Source organism: Peromyscus californicus, unplaced genomic scaffold (assembly GCF_007827085.1).
Source record: "Peromyscus californicus insignis strain IS unplaced genomic scaffold, ASM782708v3 Scaffold_5__1_contigs__length_169319896, whole genome shotgun sequence".
Taxonomy (NCBI): Eukaryota; Metazoa; Chordata; class Mammalia; order Rodentia; family Cricetidae; genus Peromyscus; species Peromyscus californicus.
The window spans coordinates 834,941-853,650 of record NW_026294573.1 but is presented as its reverse complement, the minus strand read 5'-3'; the positions used below and the strand labels follow the sequence as shown (position 1 = coordinate 853,650).

Here is an 18,710-nt window from a genome sequence, read left to right as displayed (position 1 = left end):
TTGTTCTGTCTCTCTGATCTTCCAGTGTTCACTCCAATACTTGGCTCCTGGTTTGTTTTATTAATAAGAACTTTTAAGATTCCTGCTACAGCTTCCCTCATTACTTTTCTCAGTGTACTGTGAGTTTGTTCAATATTCTGAACACCATTTAGTTTGGGAGCTGAGATTGATTGCTTGATTTTTTTTTTTTTTTTTTTTTTTTTTTTGTCTGTTTGTTTGTTTTTGAGGCAAGGTCTTACTATGTATCTCTAACTGGCCTGGAACTCATTCTGTAGTCCAAACTGGCCTTGATATCCACTGGCCTCTGCCTCCTGAGTGCTGGGATTAAAGGCATGTACTACCACACCTGACTTGTTCTGTTTTGTTTTTAACATTTATTTGTATGCTTGCATGCATAAGTACACCACTATGCATGTAGGTCAGAGAACAGTTTACAGGAGTTGGTTTTCTCATTGCACTGTGAATTACAGGTATTACTCAGGTAGTCAGGCTTGATAGCAAATCTCATTTGTTGGGCTTTCCCCTAAGCACAAAATTAAGTTTATTGAGTACACTGCAAGGGCAGTAACACAATTCCTTTTGTCTGCAGTTTCACTGACAAGTGAACTGGAAAAAATAAGTTATGGGTGCAGGAGAGGTGGCTCAGCAATTAAGAGCTGCTCTTCTAGAGGCCCCAGTTTTGATTCCCAACAGTCACATGGTCACTCATAACCATCTCTATAACTCAAGTCCTACTGGATCTGTAGCCCTCTTCTGGCTTCTGTGGGCAATAGGCACACATGTGATGCACAAACGCACACACAGAGACACACACGCGTGTGCAGGCAAAACATACATGTAAATAATTCTTAAAAACTTTTTGTCAGAGTAATAAGGGACTATCTGCACTAGATGTCCTTAAATCTGACCATGTCTTCCCTTCCTCTTTTTGAAAAAGGGCCTTGTGTACCCTGAGCTGGCCTAAGATGTTCAGTCTTCCTACTTCAGGCCCACCTCTTTTTGCTTTTGACAGAATAAGCAAGAGTCTTACCATGTAGTCTAAGCCGGCCTTGAACTTGCTGTGATCTTCCTATCTGTGCCTCCTGAGACCTCAGTTATAGATATGTGCCACTAGCGGCTTAGAAACCACTTTGTTTGGAGAATTGCATTATTACCTGATGATGTGTTTTGAATCTATGTCTGGTGCTTTATGACTCATTTCTCTAGTTGGATGGTGCAGAATGAAAAGATGTTGCTTACATAACTTACAGCCTGTGTTGCAGAATCCTATGGTTGCTTGACCTATTTGTGCCTCCTTCCCAGTTATCCTTCCCATTCCATTGCTTGCCCTGGGGACAGTAAGTGAAAGAGCTAGCACAGACCTTTCCTAAAGACAGACTGATAGTTGGTGGTGATTGTGGTGGAGGATGGAAGATGATAGGCCTTGTTGGACAGTAGACCAGATACCATTGTTCAGTTACTACAGAGGGCAATGGAAGGACTTGAGAAAAAGTTTCCAGAAGTGATAGGGGTCTATACAAACCACCTGTCTATCCTTCTTCCTTCCTTCCTTTCTGATTTTTTTTTTTAAAGATTTATTTATTTATTATGAATACAGCATGTATGACTGCCCGCCAGAAGAGGGCACCAGATCTCATTACAGATGGTTTTGAGCCACCATGTGGTTGCTGGGAATTGAACTCAGGACCTCTGGAAGAGCAGTCAGTGCTCTTAACCTCTGAGCCATCTCTCCAGCCCCTCCTTTCTGATTTTTTAAAAATTTATTTTCATGTGTATGCATGAGTGCCTGTGTGTGTGTGTGTGTGTGTGTGTGTGTGTGTGTGTGTGTGTGTGTGTGTGTGTATTTGCACCATGCACATTCCTGGTGCCTACTGAGACTAGAAGAGGCTGTTGGAACCCCTGGGAACTAGAGTTACAGGAGGTTGATTGTAACCCACTTGATGTGGGTGCTGAGAACTGAACCCAGGTCCTTTGCAAGAGCTGAAAGTGCTCTTAACTGCTGAGCCATCTTTCCAGTCCCCTGGCTCTTAATTTCTGTTTTCCTACATGTGTTTCCTGTCCTGGGGCTTTTCATAATCCCTGTCTCCCTTCTTCCTGTAAGAGTGTTAGTTAGACCGGGTGAACACTGAGGGGGGAGGGGGAATTTGAGAAGGCATCAGGAATAGTTTAATTTTTTGCTTCTAGATTTAACCATTTCCTTAAAGATATAGTTAATATCCAACTTTTCTTTCTTTTTTTTTTTTTTAAATAATTGATTTATTTTTATTTTATGTGCATTGGTGTTTTGCCTGTGTGTATGTCTATGTGAGAGTCCCCTGGAACTGGAGTTACAGTTGTGAGCTGCCTGCCATGTGGGTGCTGGGAATTGAATCCCGGGTCCTCTAGAAGAACAGTCTGTTCTTCCAACTCTCCAGCTCTCACCCTTTTTTTTTTTTAGTTTTTCAAGACAGGATTTCTCCATGTAGTTTTGGTGCCTGTCCTGGATCTTGCTCTGTAGACCAGGCTAGCCTCGAACTCACAGAGATCCACCTGACTCTGCCTCCCGAGTACTGGGATTAAAGATGTGTGCCACCGCCGCCTGGCAACTTTTTAAAACAATTTTGAGACCAAAAAAAGATAATTATGTTTAACTAGTGAAAACATACAAGTCCTGCCCATATACTTAGCTTTCCATATTCCTCTACCTTAGGAAGGTTCAGTGCATGCTGTTTTAAAAGAAAAATTGCTGTTGTCAAGATTTTTAGTTTTTCTTATCCCATTGTGTCACCATGCAGCATTGGATGAGAGTGGAAGGAAGAAAAGAGTTCATGAAAGTAAAAAGACCCTACTAGGCAAATAATGGGCTACCACTCTGTGCCAAGCATGCAGTGAGAACTTGATCTTATTCTTGTTATGAGGTGTGTTTTACCTCATTCCTTATTGATAAGTAACTTGGAGTGTTTGTTTCTTATTGCTTGACTTCCTTCTATTCAGTCTGCTTCTTGGCAAATTCCTTTGTTTGTTCTTTGTTTGTTTGTTTTTCAAGGCGAGGTTTCTCTGTAACAACTCTGACTGTTGTGGAACTGTAGACAGCGATGTCCTCAAACTGACAGAGATCTACCTGCCTCTGCCTCCCGAGTGCTGGGACTACAGATGTGTGCCACTGCCATCAGTTCTTGGCAAATCTAATGATTAATGGTTCTTTGAAGAATTTGATTTTAAATTTTGCTTGTTTCTTTATTTATTTGAGAGAGACAGGGTTTCTCTGTGTAGACCATGCTGTCCCCAAACTCAAAGATCTACCTTTTTCTCCTCTTTACTCCCAGGCTAGGATTAGTGATGTTGACTATGAGCTGGGTGGTGGTATGGATTCCTCTTTTTTTGTGATACAGGAAAATGGAACCCAGGACTTCTCGCACCCTACCACTTAGCCATGGCCCTAGTCCTCCCCCCTTTTATGACTGATCCTTTTTTTGTACAAACAAGTTGAATTTAAGAAAGGGAGGGTATTTTAGGAATAAAGAAAATAAAATTAGTTTCCTTCTGACATCTATAGAAATGGCAATACATGTTGACATTTAAAGAAAGTAGGAAATCAGTCTCCCTCCTTCCCTCCTCTCCCCACTTCCTTCCCTCTTTCCTTCTCCCTCTCTCCCTCCCTCCTTGGGAGCTGGTTCTCTTCCATAATGTGTGTCGGGGGATCAGCACAGCTGAGTGCTCCTCTCTGGCTGTTTTCAAATGACCTTCATCTTTCTGCCCTCCCATCCCACCCAGTTCTATTTTTCCTTCACAGTGAAAAGCACCTGACATCATTTACTTTGTAACCTCTTTGATGTTAACCAAGTACTCAGCCTTGAAAGCAAAGGACTTGCAGGAGAGAGACAGGACTCTTGCCCAGCACTTGTAAATAGTTGTTGAATGAGTGAATAAAGACCACACATGTGAGCCTTGGCTATAGAGGCCATGATGCTATTAATGTTTTATCAGTAGCTTAATGCTTTCATCCTGTTTTTGTACTGTGATCTAAGTATGCCTATGTATGTACTCAAGTTTTAAGGATATGTTTGTGCTTTTTTTTCCAGCCTGTATTGGTACCCTGGCACAAGATCAGGACCAAAATGAGTTTCTGTCACACAAAAAAGCTACTAATCCCAAGTAGCCTGAGGCATACATGGCTGCTTTCATTTTTGCTTTCTTTCAGTTTTCTATTGAAGTTCAAGTATGGGTCCTCAGCACTCATAAAAGCCTAGCATGGTGGTATGTGTCTATAACCTAGTGCTGGGGACAACAGAGCTGTTGGTCCTGCTGTGGGATGTCCTGTATGTTGTGAATAAATAAAACGCTGATTGGCCAGTAGCCAGGCAGGATGTATAGGATAGACGGGACACAGAGGAGAGGCTGGGAGGTGGAAGTCTGGAGGAGACTGCCAGCCTGCCATCCAGGGAGCATCACGTAAAGGCAGCAGGTAAAGCTACGGAACATGTGGTGACTTATAGATTAACAGAAATGGGCTGAGTATAAGAGTAAGAGCTAGACAATGCTAGGCCTGAACTAATGGCCGAGCAGTTTAAATAATATAAGCGTCTGTATGTTTATTTTATAAGTGGGCTATGGGACTGCTGGGGCTTGGCGGGACCTGGAGAGAAAAACTCTAGCTACAGTCCCCCATCTTTTGTTGAGATTATCCAATGAGAAAAAAAATCTTGATTTCACATTTTAATGGGAAATCAACCTGTAAAGAGCTTCTTGAGAGCATTCGATTTCAAGATTGAGAAAAATTAAGTGACAGTACTATACACATACAATATTTAAAACTTAAAACCTCAGTATGTGCTATAGTGTATGTGTACTTAGAAGGTAATCATATTTATATTTAATACTGTTAAATTAGCTCTACAGAGTCAAAACAGGACCAGTTGATTTTATTCAGAATCTTGAAATGGTATCGGATCTTTGGAATTTAACCTAGTATAACCATGGGAATGTACCACTTTGTAATTGGGCTCCTTGACTAAGGGAGCATGGTGCATTCATGACCACTGTATGGCTTATTATTCACTGCACTACCTTCTGTTACATGCTAGACTTGACTTCTCTTTTGTAAAATTCTCATCCTGGATTGGTGAGTTGGCTTAACAGATGGCTCATCTGATAAAGGTGCTTGCCACCAAACCTGAGGACATGATTTTGATTCACAGGACTCAACATTTTGAATGCAAAATGGACTCCCACAAGTGGTCCTATACATGTGCCATGGGTATGTTTGTGCACCCCCCCCCCATGAGTGTGCACACACATATAATAAATAAATGTAATAGAAACTTTTTTTAGAGGACTGGATAGATGACTCAATTGTTAAGAGTACTTGGTGCACCCATATTAGGCAGCTCACAGCTGGTGCTGTAACTCCAGTTACAAGGGATCCAGTGCCCTCTGTGGGCAGCCGCATTCACTGTACATACCCACATACTCATACACATAAATTAAAAAATTTTAAATCCAAACGTTTTTAGAAGTGGTATGTGCAGTGCTGATACCATTTTAAAACAAAAGCAAAAAACCAGTGAACACAGCCTGGCCTGGTGAACTTAGTCTTTGTTTGTTTTGCCTTTTTGTTTTAGAAAGGGTTTCTCTGTGTAGCCCCGGCTGCCGTGGACTCACTCTGTAAACCAGGCTGGCCCCGAACTCAGCAATCGACCTGCCTCTGCCTAGGATTAAAGGCATTTGCCACCACCACCCAGCTTGCGTTTGGTTTTTGTTAGTCTAATTTGCCTTGGTGGAATCATTATACATACACACACACACACACACACACACACACACACACACACACTAAATTCTTTTAAATAAAAGTTGAACTATCGTGTATATCAAATACCAGCATTTAAGAGACAGCCAGAGAGAGTGTCAGAAAGGAAGAGGATGTGGATTGGGCATGTGCTGGTCCTTCCTTCTCATGGGAAGGGGTAATCTGAAAGTTTTACACTGTGCACCATGCTTAGACTGGTGCATCCACAGAAGCTAGAGTATACATTCGTAGCAGGCTGCTGCATATCTAAATAGCTGTGTTGTCTAGTAGATGATTATCAGAATACTTTAAAAGTTCTGTTACTAAATTTCCTTGTACAATTGGTGACATATTTGTATTTACTCACAAATCCGTGATTTGATAGTTACCTATTTAAATTTTAACTAAAAATTGTTCTGTATTTTTTTTTTATGTTAGAGATGGAATCCAGGGCCTCTTTATGTATACTATACTAAATATGTACTACTGAACCACACTTAAGCCATTTTAACCTTTGAAATTTATAGCTTCTACTTCTAGTTTCCATATTGGGCTACTTTGTAAAAAGGAAAGCTTTGGCATTGCCACATGTGTATAAAGCAGCAGTGGCTAGCCATTAGCTCGCTCAGTCTCTATACATTCTCCCTTGCTGAGAGTAGTCTTTTCTTCTGCCTACCTGTCTGGCACTTTGGCTCCTAGTTCTGTGGTGGTTTCTATGAACCATGGGAAGCAGGTTCAGGCTGTCAGTGTTGTCAGTACCTAGGCATCTATGATGTATCTACCCCACCCTTCCACTGTACCACAGACTAGATGGTGTAGCTGTGTGAGAGCATGTTGGATATTGGCTTTAGTTTTACTAAATTCTGATTTTCCTAGTTTTCTTTAAGGTGTTTCCGGTTTGTCCTTAACTTTCTGTGGCACTAGGAGTCTTGCCCTAAGTTCTGATTCCTACGGGCTGGTTAATCCATGGAAGAAACTGTAGTTGGATCTTATTTTTAACCCCAAATAAATGGAGACAATTCACATGACTTGAAACTGAGCTATCAGGACAGTTAAGCAAGCAGCCCCTTTCTCCACTGTATCCTAGCATGACCACAGGAGCTGGAGATGGTGAAGGTACACACCTTGTGTCATAGTAGTTACCCAGTGTCTTCTCAAATAGAGAGCTTGAACCCCCAGGGAGCCTTAGTGTTTCAGATAGAGCAAATTGTGATTTATTATCCCTTTATCTTTTACTATGAAAAAATGCCTAGGAAGGTCTTTGTGTAGAGATTGGGATAATTATGGCCCATTATAGTCTAATTCTTACTTGGGACGGCAGCGAGGCTAGTTGTGCTGCTGTAACAGACAATAGAAGCTGGGATCTACTGTATGCCTGTCAGTTGCTGGACGACTTACCCTCCCCCCAAAATAATTTCACCTTAAATAAACCAGGATGTCTTAGGGTTTCTAGTGCTGTGAAGAGACACTATGACCATGGCAACTCTAACAAAAGAAAACATTTAACTGGGGTTGGTTTACGGTTTTTCACAGGTTTAGTCTTTTATCATCATGGTGGGACATGGTGCTATACAGACAGACATGATGCTGGAGAAGGAACTGAGAGGTCTACATCTTGATACACTCAGCAAAAGCAACTGGGTGTAGCTTGAGCATATAAGACCCCAAAGCCCACCTCTACAGTGATATACTTCCTCCAACAAGGCCACACCTCCTAATAGTGCCACTCCCTATGGGCCAAGCATTCAAATGCATGAGTCTATGAGAGTCATTCCTATTCAAACCACCACTCAGGGTAAGCTGAGTATGGTGCTACACACCTTTAATTCCAGCACTCAGAAGGCAGAAGCAGGCAGACCTCTGTGACTTTGAGGCCAGCCTGGTCTATATATCAAGTTAGATGCCGTACAGAACTACATAGTGAGACCCCATCTCAAAAACAGAGCAAAACAAAATGTTAAAAAAAAAATTAAATATTTTGGGCAGTGGCAGCACACGCCTTTAATCCCAGCACTCAGGAGGTAGAGGCAGGTGGATCTCTGTGAGTTTGACGCCAGCGTGGTCTACAAAGCGAGTGCCAGGACAGCCAGGGCTGTTATTCAGAGAAACCCTGTCTCGAAAAACTAAAACAAAACAAACAAGGAAAAAAAAAATCAGGGTGCCAGGTTGAGACCCTTCTTTAGACTAAGAGAATTTGATGGTTCCTCAGGCATATACTCATAGGACCTTTTCAGAGAGGATTTGTGGAGGTGGATGTAGCTTGCTTTTACTGATTAACTTGTGTTCCCTAACTTCCACTTCAACACCCACCTTTTCTTTTTGGGGGTGGAATTCATATAATTGAAAATGAAAGCATTTTAAGGAGAATGATTCAGTAGCGCTCAGTATATTCACATTGTTGTGAAACTACCTCCCCTACCTAGGTCTATATTCTTATCACCCCAAAAGAAGCCCCGTACCCAGTAACATCTCACTGTTTATTGAGGGAAAGTCTAGGATTAAGTCAGTATTTATTAACAGGTAATATCAGTACAGTACACTCACGACATAGAAGAAGCTGCCTGTCACCACTGATTCAGCTGTTGCTGCCTCTTCGTTTTCCGAGGGAGATGGGATAAGTCCGGGGAAGGTCACCAAGTCATGGCTTCAGCAAGTCTTCCACAGTCCGAAAGAGCGAATATGCATGCCTCTGCTTATATTGCTGTCCCCAGGTCACTTACTCTCTAATATAAACTCCACCCCTGGGCCAAAGCCACCCCTTATTATTGGTTATCAGACCTAATGGCAGAATTCCCTCAACAACTCTTCGTACATGGCCCCATGCAACTCCTGCAATTTTGTCTCTGGACTTGCCTATTTGGGGTGTGTTTTTGTAAGTGGAATCATCTACTGTGTACATGGCTGTGTGTATATTAGATAGGTAGGTAGGTCAGGGCAACTTTTGGGAGTTGGTTTTCTCCTATCTGTTGGTGGTTTCCAGGAATTGAACTCAGGTCATTAGAATTGGCAGCAAGTTTTGTTACCCACTGAGCCATCTTGCCAGCCCCCGTCTGTCTGTTTTGTTTACTGTTTCTGTAGTTGTTTTTTAAATTTGTGTGTGTGTGTGTGTGTGTGTGTGTGTGTGTGTGTGTGTGTATACACACACATTTCGAGGCAGGGTGTCACTATGTAGACCAGACTGACCTTGAAGTCAGATCTGAATGCTGTACTTTGATTAAAGGCATGTATCATACCTGCTCTTCAGTTCTTTATTTTTCAGTGCTGAAAAATTAAATTCTATAATGAGTAGAGCAGTTTATGGGGGAGAAAGTAGAGAAGAGGATGATTTATGTGCTCTTTCCTAAAATGTAGCTAATGTAGCTGTTAGCACAGCCCCAATATGCTAAAAACATAACTTTTTCTGTTGTTACAGATAGACTTACATGTGTGGGAAAACAGACCAGAAACACTTCTGAATTAAGGTAACTTAACATATATAATTGGTAGTCATCAGTTTTTTGGGGTTTGTGGGTTTTTTTTGGGGGGGGGATTGGTTTTTTGAGGGAGTCTCACTATGTACCTCTGGCTGTGTAGACTCAATGTATACACTAGGCTGGCCCTGAACTCACAAAGATCCACCTGCCTCTGCCTCCTAATGACAGTGATTAAAAGTGTGCTCCATGTCCATCATGATACTCAGCAGTTGTTTTGTTTTATGTTTCAAGACAGGGTTCCTCTGTGTCCCTGACTGTTCTGGAACTCACTTTCAGATCAGGCTGGCCTGGGACTCAGAGATCCACCTGCCTAACGAGGGCTGGGATTAAAGGTGTATGCCACAGAGCCCAGCACTGATCAATTCTTAAAGTACAGTATTTACATTTCTTCTGTGTGTTTGTGGCTAGGTGTCAGACTGAGGTCCTTGCCCATGCTAAACCTGTGCTCTACTGGCAAGCTACATCTACCACCAGCCCAGGGTGGATTTTTTAATTTATTTATCTAGTTTTTGTTATAGGTTTTTTTTTTTTAAGGTTTTTGTTTGTTTGTTTTGGGTTTTTTTTTAAATTATGTATGCAATGTTCTTCGTGCCAGAAGAAGGCACTAGATCTCATTATAGATGGTTGTGAGCCACCATGTGGTTGCTAGAATTGAACTCAGGTCCTGGAAGAGCAGCCAGTGCTCTTAACCTCTGAACCATCTCTCCAGACCCTTTGTTACAGTTTTACTTTCTCTTACATGGCCTCTATTACTCTGTCACAGTTTTACCTGTTCTTTTGCTGTATTGTCTAGTCTGGCCCTGACCTGCCTCATGCTCTCAAGTAAATTGCTGGCACTTTAGGAGGTCACTCCCTTTCCCTCCTTTTTCTTTTTTTCCAGTCTGTCTTACTAAATGTAGACCTGGCTAACCAAACTCATACTTCTGTCTCCCCTGTGCTGGGATTAAAAGCCTTTTTTTTTTCTTTTTTTCTTTTTTAAGATTTTTAAGTTTTTTGAGATGTGTGTGTGTGTGTGTGTGTGTGTGTGTGTGTGTGTGTGTGTGTGTGTGTGTCTCTCCGTCCTGTTATATGTCTGTGCACCATGTGCATGCAGTACAAGCAGAGGCCAAAGAGCATACCAAATCCACTGGAACAGAGTTACAGACAGTTGTTATCGCCTGTATGGTGCTGGGAATTCACCCCATATCCTCTGGGAAAACAGTCAGTACTATTAACCATAGAGACATCTCTCTGGCCCTAAAAAAGATTTATTTATTTTTATTTTAATTGTATGGATGTTTCACTTACATATATGTATCTGTATTTTATTTATTCAATGCCTTTGGAGGCCAGAGAGAACTTTAGAACTGGAGTTAACAGATAGTTGTTAGTCCCGTGTTGGTGATGGGAACAAAATCCCAGTCCTCTGCAAGAGCAACCAAGTATTCTTAACCACTGAGCCATCGCTTCAGCCTGCTGCCCCCAACCTCCCTTTGGTGTTTCACCTTGTAGGCCAGGCTGACCTTAAAGTCAAACAGTCTTCCTGCCTCGTTTTCTCAGCATGCTGAGATTACAGGTGTAAGCTACCAACATCTGGCCCATTTCTCTATTTTTAAAAATTTGTGTGTGTGTGTGTATTTTTATTTTTAATTATATGTATGTGTTTCTGTGTGTGGGTATTTACATGTGAGTGCAAGTGCCCCCAGAGGCCAGAGGGTTCAGATTGCCTTGAAGCTGAATTCTCGATAGAGTAGTGTGTGCTCTTAATGCCTGGAGCATCTCTTCCCAAGCCCTCTACCTTAGTTTTTTGAAACAGGGTCACTCACTAAATCTGAGACTCACTAATTCAGCTAGGCTGGCTGGCTGGCCAGTAAGTTTTAGGTTTTTGTTTATCTCTGGTTCCCCAGTGCTGTAATTACAGACAGTCACCATCATGGCTAGTTTTTTACATGGATGCTGTGGATCTGAACTCAGGTGCTTTATAAACTGAACCATCTCACTATCCTCTGTGTGTGTGTGTGTGTGTGTGTGTGTGTGCGCGCGCGCGCTTTGTTTTGTTTTGGCTTTCGAGACAGGGTTTCTCTGTGTAGCCTCAGCTGTCCTGGAACTAGCTTTGTAGACCAGGCTGACTTGGAACTCAGAAATCTGCCTGCCTCCACCTCTGGAGTTCTGTGATTAAAGGCAAGTGCCTCCAGCCGGCTTTCTTTTCTCTTCGTTTTCTTACATTCAGTCAAGAATCAAGATTCAAAGTCCATAAATTTGGGAGTCATGGGGCAGGAAAGAGGTTTGAAACAGGATATTAATATTTATAGCACAGGTTGACCCAATTCTCAAAGTCCTCCTGTCTAAGTTTTTTGAGTGCTGAGATTAGAAGTATGTTTCACTTTACCAAATTTAAAAGGTGACTATTAATAGAAAATTGAAATACATGCAAAAAGTTAACCACTTGGAAAACGCCTATCGGCAAACTTAAAATCATCACTAGCTCATAGTTGATCTTATTTCTTACATATACCCCTATCCATTTCTCTATTTCTTGCTTGTTTTGAGGAGAATCTTTGTTCTTAAATACTTTGTGTATCTTTAAACACGAAACAATACTATTATCACACTTAAAAAATGTGTTGGCAGTTGCTTCCTGTACAGCTCCCTGTCTGTATTCAGGTCTAGTGCTGTTTGCTTGGGTTTGGCTTCACAGTTGGTCTAATCTCTCCTCACTCCCTCTCCCCCTTCCTCCCTCCCTCTCTCCCTCCCTTTCTTTCAGATTAAGACAGGGTCTTACTTACTATGTAGATCTGGCTGTCCTGGAACTCACTATATAGAACAGGCTGGCCTCACACTCATACCTTTCCTTGCCTCCTGAGTGCCGGGATCAAAGGCATTGACTTACCAGTCCCAGCCACTATCATAACCTCAAATCTTTTAGAAATTCCTGTCATTGAAAGTAGCATCTCACACAAGGACAGTAGTGTTCTTTGCCAATGTGACTTCTACTCAAATGCCAGCTATTAACCTTTGAGTTGTCTTGTTGAAAGGGACACTTCAATATTATAATCACTGAGGGGCTTATGGTTGAAGGGCACTCACTGTCAGACTGATTATCTCATTTAATTTTTGTTTTAGCTCTGTGACATAGATGATGTTGTTCCCAGACCACAGTGGAAAGTGATTTAGTGAGGTCCTATTTGTATGTTGGAGAAACTGAAATTCTTTTTATTGTCCCCGCCTTTTTTTTGTTGTTGTTTTTTGAGACAGCATTAGCTGTCCTGGAACTCGCTCTGTAGATCAGGCTGGCCTTGAACTCACAGAGATCTGCTGCCTCTGCCTCCTGAGTGCTAAAGGTGTGTGCCACCACTGACTGACAATGAAATTGTTTTTCAAAATATGCACCTTTAAAAAATTTTAAATTATAGTTTATTTTATGTGTGTGCATGGTCACCAGAATGCACATATGAAAGTCAGGCCAGCTGGCAGGAGTTGATTCTCCCCTTATATGAGGTGTATCCTGGGCAATCAAAATAAGGCTGCCATGTTTGACATCAGGTGTCTTTACTGGCTGAACCATCTCAGTGGTCCATATTTCTCCTATTTATCAGTAGCAGGCTTGCACCCCAAGTTTAATTGTTAGTAGCTGTCTAATAGTAGGGCCCTGAGGTCACTGTTGAGGTACTCTGTCATGATTTCCTTCCCAGGGATCTTGATTGGAGGGGCATTCTGCTGCTGCTGTCTTTGTCACAAAATTGGGGATGTTACATCTCATACCACATATGTGAACTATTGTAATCATGTTTGCACTTTACTTAAAGATACTGCATGTCACTTAAAGTAAGGCCGAGTCATATCAGCTTGTTTGTTGTCACATAGTGGGCAAGCACCCTACTTTTGAGCTACATCCTTAGCCCTATGCTTTTAAATTATTCATATTTCCTAAACAGCAGTTCTAAGTTAAAGCTGAGGGCAGATGTGGGTCACGGGCAGTCCTGAGGCCTCAGCAGGTCCTGTCTTAGTGGATTAGGGTGGAAAGTGCCACCTCAGCATAGCCAAAGCTTACCTGGGACATGCTCTGGAGGAGAAGAATTGCCAGGCAGGCAGACCTGATGGTGGGGTTTCCAGAAGGGCCAAGGGACTAACGACACTGAAGAGAAAGTCAAAAGTGATTAAATGTAAGTACGACTTCTTAGACATACATTTTTTTTAAATCATTAAAGCAGTGTAAATAGCATTTGCAGTTGTGTGCTGCACTCCAGACTGTAAAAGGTAATAAATATTAGGACAGCAGGTAAAGGCGTTCATTGTTAATGCTTCATGGAAGGAGAGAACCAGCTCCTTAAAGTTATCCTCTGTTCTTGTCAGGTGTGTTCCATACACACACACAAATAGATTAAAAGTTAAAAAAAAATTACTAGCTATTAAGATCCTTTCTTTTCTTTCCCTTCCTTTTTTAAACATACTGTGTGAGAGTCAGAGGGTGATTTTATGGAGTCAAGTTTTCTCTTCCCACCTTTACATGGGGTAGGTTCTAGGGATTGAACTCAGATCATCAGGTTTACATAGCAAGGGACTTAAACCCACAGAGCCATCTTATTGACCTAAAATCTTTCTTTTTAATTGAATGCTCTCTTCATATACTAGGGAAAAAAATACATGACAGTCACCCAGCTATAGTGCTTAAAACTAGGAAAATGGATTTACTAGAAACCTAGTAAAAAATCTTGATAAAGCTGATGGACTATTGAGATGACTTTTGGTAAGTTACTGGCTACCAAGCCTGAGGAGCTTTTGAGGCAGCTCAGAAAGTTCCTCTGTTTACAAAACCCTGTTAGTGTGTTGTTTTCAGTCTTGTGATATAAAAGCTAGGTCAACTTTAGTGTTTATGTCTGGGTCAACTACTGCTTGTTGACTAGACTAGTTCAGTGTACCTCGTGACTTTGGCTGCTACTTTTTCTTACATGGATGCTGAATTGGGTGGAAGATCTTTATAGCCTGAGTGACTTTTAATAGGGTAAGAAGTGGTGGAATATAGTGACCCTGACTCTGTAAAACCAGTGAGAGGATTTGCAGTCTGTAAGGTAAAGCAAGCCAAACACATGCAAGACTAACATGACACCACATCTTTCTATCTAAACACCATGTTTTTATTCATTTGGAATTTTATTCTGTTGTATATGAATATTTCTAAACTTTAGTTCTTAGATTTTGTGTGCTAAAGACAGAATGACCCAGTCTTTTCCTGCAAAAGTAAATAATGTTCTCTAATGCCAGGGATGTCCAGGGAAGCCTGAGGTATTCTCCCTTTGTGAAGCTTTCCTAGTGAGTCAAGCATCTACTCTAATGCATTTGAAAACAACCACTGTAGCCAGAGATGGTAGTACATACCTGTAATGCTAGGACTGGAGAAGTGGAGTATGAGGTCAGACTGAGTGTAATGGTAAATTTTAGTCCATTCTAGGCCGGTTAGCAAGATTGTCTCTTAATAAAGGCAGGAGCGGGGTGGGGAGCATTGACAGAAAATGAGAATACCATTGTGGTCAGAAATCTCTTGGAAGCTCTGTTGCTCCATATCCTGCTTTCCTAGAGAGCTCGGCAACAGCAGGTGCTAGTCTAGGAATATGGAGGCTTCCATTTAGTGCACAGCTGCACCTTATAGGCTTTTCTTGGTAGTCCATTACTGGTGATTACTCTCAAACTCATTTTTCTCAAGTTAAGCACTTTCTGTCCTGCCCAGCAACAAAGGCACTTAGTTGGAGGGGATTTTGTTACCAGTATATGCATCAGGAGCTGATAGTGTGGATCATTGAGGGTATTCACGTTTTTCTATAGAATAGAAAAGTATAAGGAACTTTAGCAATTAAGCTGTGGGATCATCCAGATGATTTACCCAAGATATGTTTTACTCTTAATGAAAATAACAGTGGTTAGTTAAGCGTGTGATATTAACTTTTGAATTTTGAGAAAGATTTGAGACAGGATCTTGACACAGTCCTAGGTACCCTGGAGCTCACTCTATACCAGAGAGGCCTCAAACTCAAAGCAGTCTTTCTACCTCTACATCTCCCAAGTTCTGGAGATTAGAGGCATGCCATCACTCCTAAGGTTTTGTTTGTTAATTTTTATTTCATTATTGTTTTAATTATTTCATTGTTTTGTGTGTGTGTGTGTGTGTGTGTGTGTGTGTGTGTTTATGCAGGTGTACTCATGTATGTATGCCAATCCTGGCATCTTATTTTACTCATAGAGCCTGTCACTGACCCTAAAGCCAGGGGTTCTCAACCTGTGTGTCTCAACCCTTTGGGGATTAAATAACCCTTACACAGAGGTCACCTAAGACCATTGGAAAACACAGATATTTACATTACGATTCATAACAGTAGCAAAATTACAGTTAAGTAGCAATGAAAGTAATTTTATGGTTGGGGGTCACCACAACATGAGGAACTATATTAAAGGGTTGAAGCATTAGGAAGGTTGAGAACCACTGACCTAGAGGTTTCCATTTCAACTAGATTAACTGGCCATTGAACCCAAGAATTCACATGTCTCTGCCTCATCCCAACCCCCTAAGCACCTCTTTAACTTTTACACAAAAATTTTGTTGACTGGGGAAAGGACTGGAGAGATGACTCTTTGATTCCTAGTACCTACATGGCAGCCAACACCATCTGACTCCAGTTCCAGGGGACATAATGCATTCTTCTGATCTGAGGGCAATAGGCATTCACATGGCACACGTAAATACAATGCTGTCAGAACATTCATACTCTAGTTTTCATGGGGACGTCAAAGTCCTTGCATAAACCACATTGGTATTAAGCAATTCCACCTTCAGTTTTAAGGTGCTTTGATCACATTTATGATTAACAGCCAACATGTTTGTCAGAAGTATAGTCTGTATGCCAGGTACAGTTACATGAGGCCTGCTATTCCAGCACTTAAGATTCTGAGACAAGAGATTTGCTTATCAGTTCAAGGCCAACCTAGGCTACTGAAATGAATTCCAGACAGGCACACAGGCATCTCTATGATACCTTCCTCTGAGGAAAAGAAGTCTCTTTCTTGTTTGATTTTGATTTTTGTTGGTGTTTTGAGACAGAGTCTCTATGAAGTCCTGGCTATGCTGGAATTGGGTATGTAGATGAAGCTGACCTTGAACTCACAGAGATCCTTCTGTTTCTGCCTCCCAGCTGCTGGACTAAAGGCATGTACCACCACACTCTGGTTTTATTTTTTTGAGGCAGTGACTAATGTAGTACAGACTGACCTCAAAGCACTGTGTAGCTGAGGATGACCTTGAACTTCCTGTTTTATAGGTGAGCACGGCATAAGTGAGGATTCATATATTGTAGGCAAGCAGTCTACTAACTGAACTATATCCCTAATCTAGGAAGTCGGGTTTGTTTGCTTATCTAGTTTTGAAACAGTTGTAATATATCCCAGGCTAGCCTCAAATTCTATAGCCAAGGATGGCCTTAAAGGGTGACTCGGATCCTACTGCTTATTTCCAACATGCTGAGATTATATATGTACACCACTGCATCCCATTTATCCTGGGGCTGGGCTCAAATCCAGAGCTTCATATATGTTAGTCAAATACTCTACCAACTGAACTTCTGCATCCCAAGGCTGAAAAAAATCATGTTTTATAACAGGATGATCTCAGTTGTTTTTGAGTTTGGGGATGTTGTCTTATATGACTGGGTATGCAGCACTTGATCAGCCTTTTTCAGTTCGTACCTAGAAGGGTGAAGATATTTCTGAGCTTCTTGGGACTCTACAGCCTAGGGTTTTAGTAGAAATAGAGGATTTCTGGATACTGGATACCCTTTGTCCTTTAAGGCTCATGATGACTGCCATAGCTTCAAAGTACTAGTTTTCCAGATTACCCCAGTCCTGTTTCCTGAAGAAATTACTCCTGGTTTCTTCATGTGGTAGCTATTCTGGATGAATGGCATTGTTCTTGGTTTCTGAGAGACTCAAAATCTTTTCATGAGAAAGGCCTATGCTGTTTTAAGTGATATTGTTTTCATTTTTCTGGAGATTGGGTCTCTGTGGTACGGGTTGGCATTGAACTTAAGATCTTCTTTCTGGGCTGGAGAGATGGCTCAGAGGTTAAGAGCACTGGCTCCTCTTCTAGAGGAGTTCAATTCTCAGCAACCACGTCATGGCTTACAACCATCTGTAATGAGATCTGGTGCCCTCTTCTGGCCTGCAGGGATACATGCAGACAGAACACTATATACATAATAAATAAATAAATCTTTAAAACACCTAACTAGTGTATTACACTACCACTATTGGCATTAACAGTTTTTTTTCAGTCTACTATCACATTTTCAGCAATGTATTAGACATTGTTGTACTATACAGAGTCAGTAAAAAATAATGATTATGTTTATAATCCAGTCCTAGATAGGGTTTTAAAAGTTTTTATGAATGCTGTAGGAAAGTTCTCTGTTTTATGAGATCATAGCTCTGAAGTTTTCAATTTCCTAGGTTTTTTGGTTTTTTTAGGTTTTTTAAGACAGGGATTCTCTGTGTAACAGCCTTGGTTATCCTTAGAACTCTCTTTGTAGACCAAGCTGGCTTCGAACTCACAGAGATCCTACTGCCTCTGCCTCCTAAGTGCTGGCATTGTTTTACTTGCTTTATAAATTACTCAAAATTAAGTTTTCAATTAACCAATCATACTATAACTTGTCCATTTCATGCCATGTTTCTGTTGCAGAGCTTGGATTCTGAAGTGTGGAAAGCACTGAGATCTGAAGATGAGTGAACTTGACCAGCTGCGGCAGGAGGCCGAGCAACTGAAGAACCAGATTAGAGTACGTAGCCATGTGTATTTATGTTTCAGATCAGAAGTTACCTGTTGTATGCATAACAGAGTGAGGTGAAATTGGTCTATTATGTGCTAATCATGCTCCAGATACCTGGTCTATTATGTTTTCAGAAATTTTGTTTTCTTACTGGCTGTAATTTGTTGCTTGAATTTACATGGCATGTTTCTGTAAAATTCATCAAAGACTTTGAAATTCTTCCTCTGGGGAACTAGGTTTTAGGTCCTCCTTTGGCTACTGTGGGTCACTGTATGAGAAGGTGGCATCAGCTCTAAGAGGAAAGCTGCTAAACTGAGAAAAGAAAAAGATACTTAAAGTGAAAGGATCAATAAAATGGCATTTTATATGTGCCTGTCTTATTTTTCATGATTTTGAAGTGGGTTGTGCTCCAGGATGACCATTGGAATGTACATAACAGCTCTTGGGCCACCAGAGAGAGCAGATGTGTTTACCTGAGTACAAAACTAAATGAAAGATAAATTTCAGCTGGGTCGTGGCACGCACTTTTAATCCCAACATTCAGGAGGCAGAGGCAGGTGGATCTCTTGAGTTCCAGGACAGCCAGGGCTACACAGAGAAATCCTATTTTTAGAAAAAAAATGAAGGGGAAAGATAAAATTCAGTGTACTCTGATTCTTTCCTTTTGGGGTGGTACTAGAG

At 41.3% G+C, this 18,710-nt stretch overlaps 2 protein-coding genes across 4 annotated transcripts in view; both read left to right on the top strand.

Annotated features, from left to right (window-relative positions):
* Positions 1–18,009, top strand: part of Cfap74 (cilia and flagella associated protein 74) — a 145,615-nt gene extending 127,606 nt beyond the window's left edge. For both annotated transcript variants that reach the window (XR_008213563.1, XM_052715518.1), the window contains 2 exons: positions 9,180–9,228; positions 17,942–18,009. Coding sequence is in view for 1 of the 2 variants with exons in the window: in XM_052715518.1 (XP_052571478.1) it covers positions 9,180–9,183 (4 nt within the window). In the remaining variant the exon portion in view is untranslated. The remainder of the gene's footprint in view (positions 1–9,179; positions 9,229–17,941) is intronic.
* The window catches only part of Gnb1 (G protein subunit beta 1), a 66,431-nt gene that overhangs the window by 19,375 nt on the left and 28,346 nt on the right, over positions 1–18,710 (top strand). Inside the window, exons 2-3 of one of the 2 annotated variants that reach the window (XM_052715535.1) lie at positions 9,180–9,228; positions 17,942–18,038. In XM_052715535.1, the coding sequence (XP_052571495.1) occupies positions 17,982–18,038 (57 nt within the window). In that variant the 5' untranslated portion in view covers positions 9,180–9,228; positions 17,942–17,981. The remainder of the gene's footprint in view (positions 1–9,179; positions 9,229–17,941; positions 18,039–18,710) is intronic. The other variant, XM_052715536.1, reaches the window with a different exon arrangement.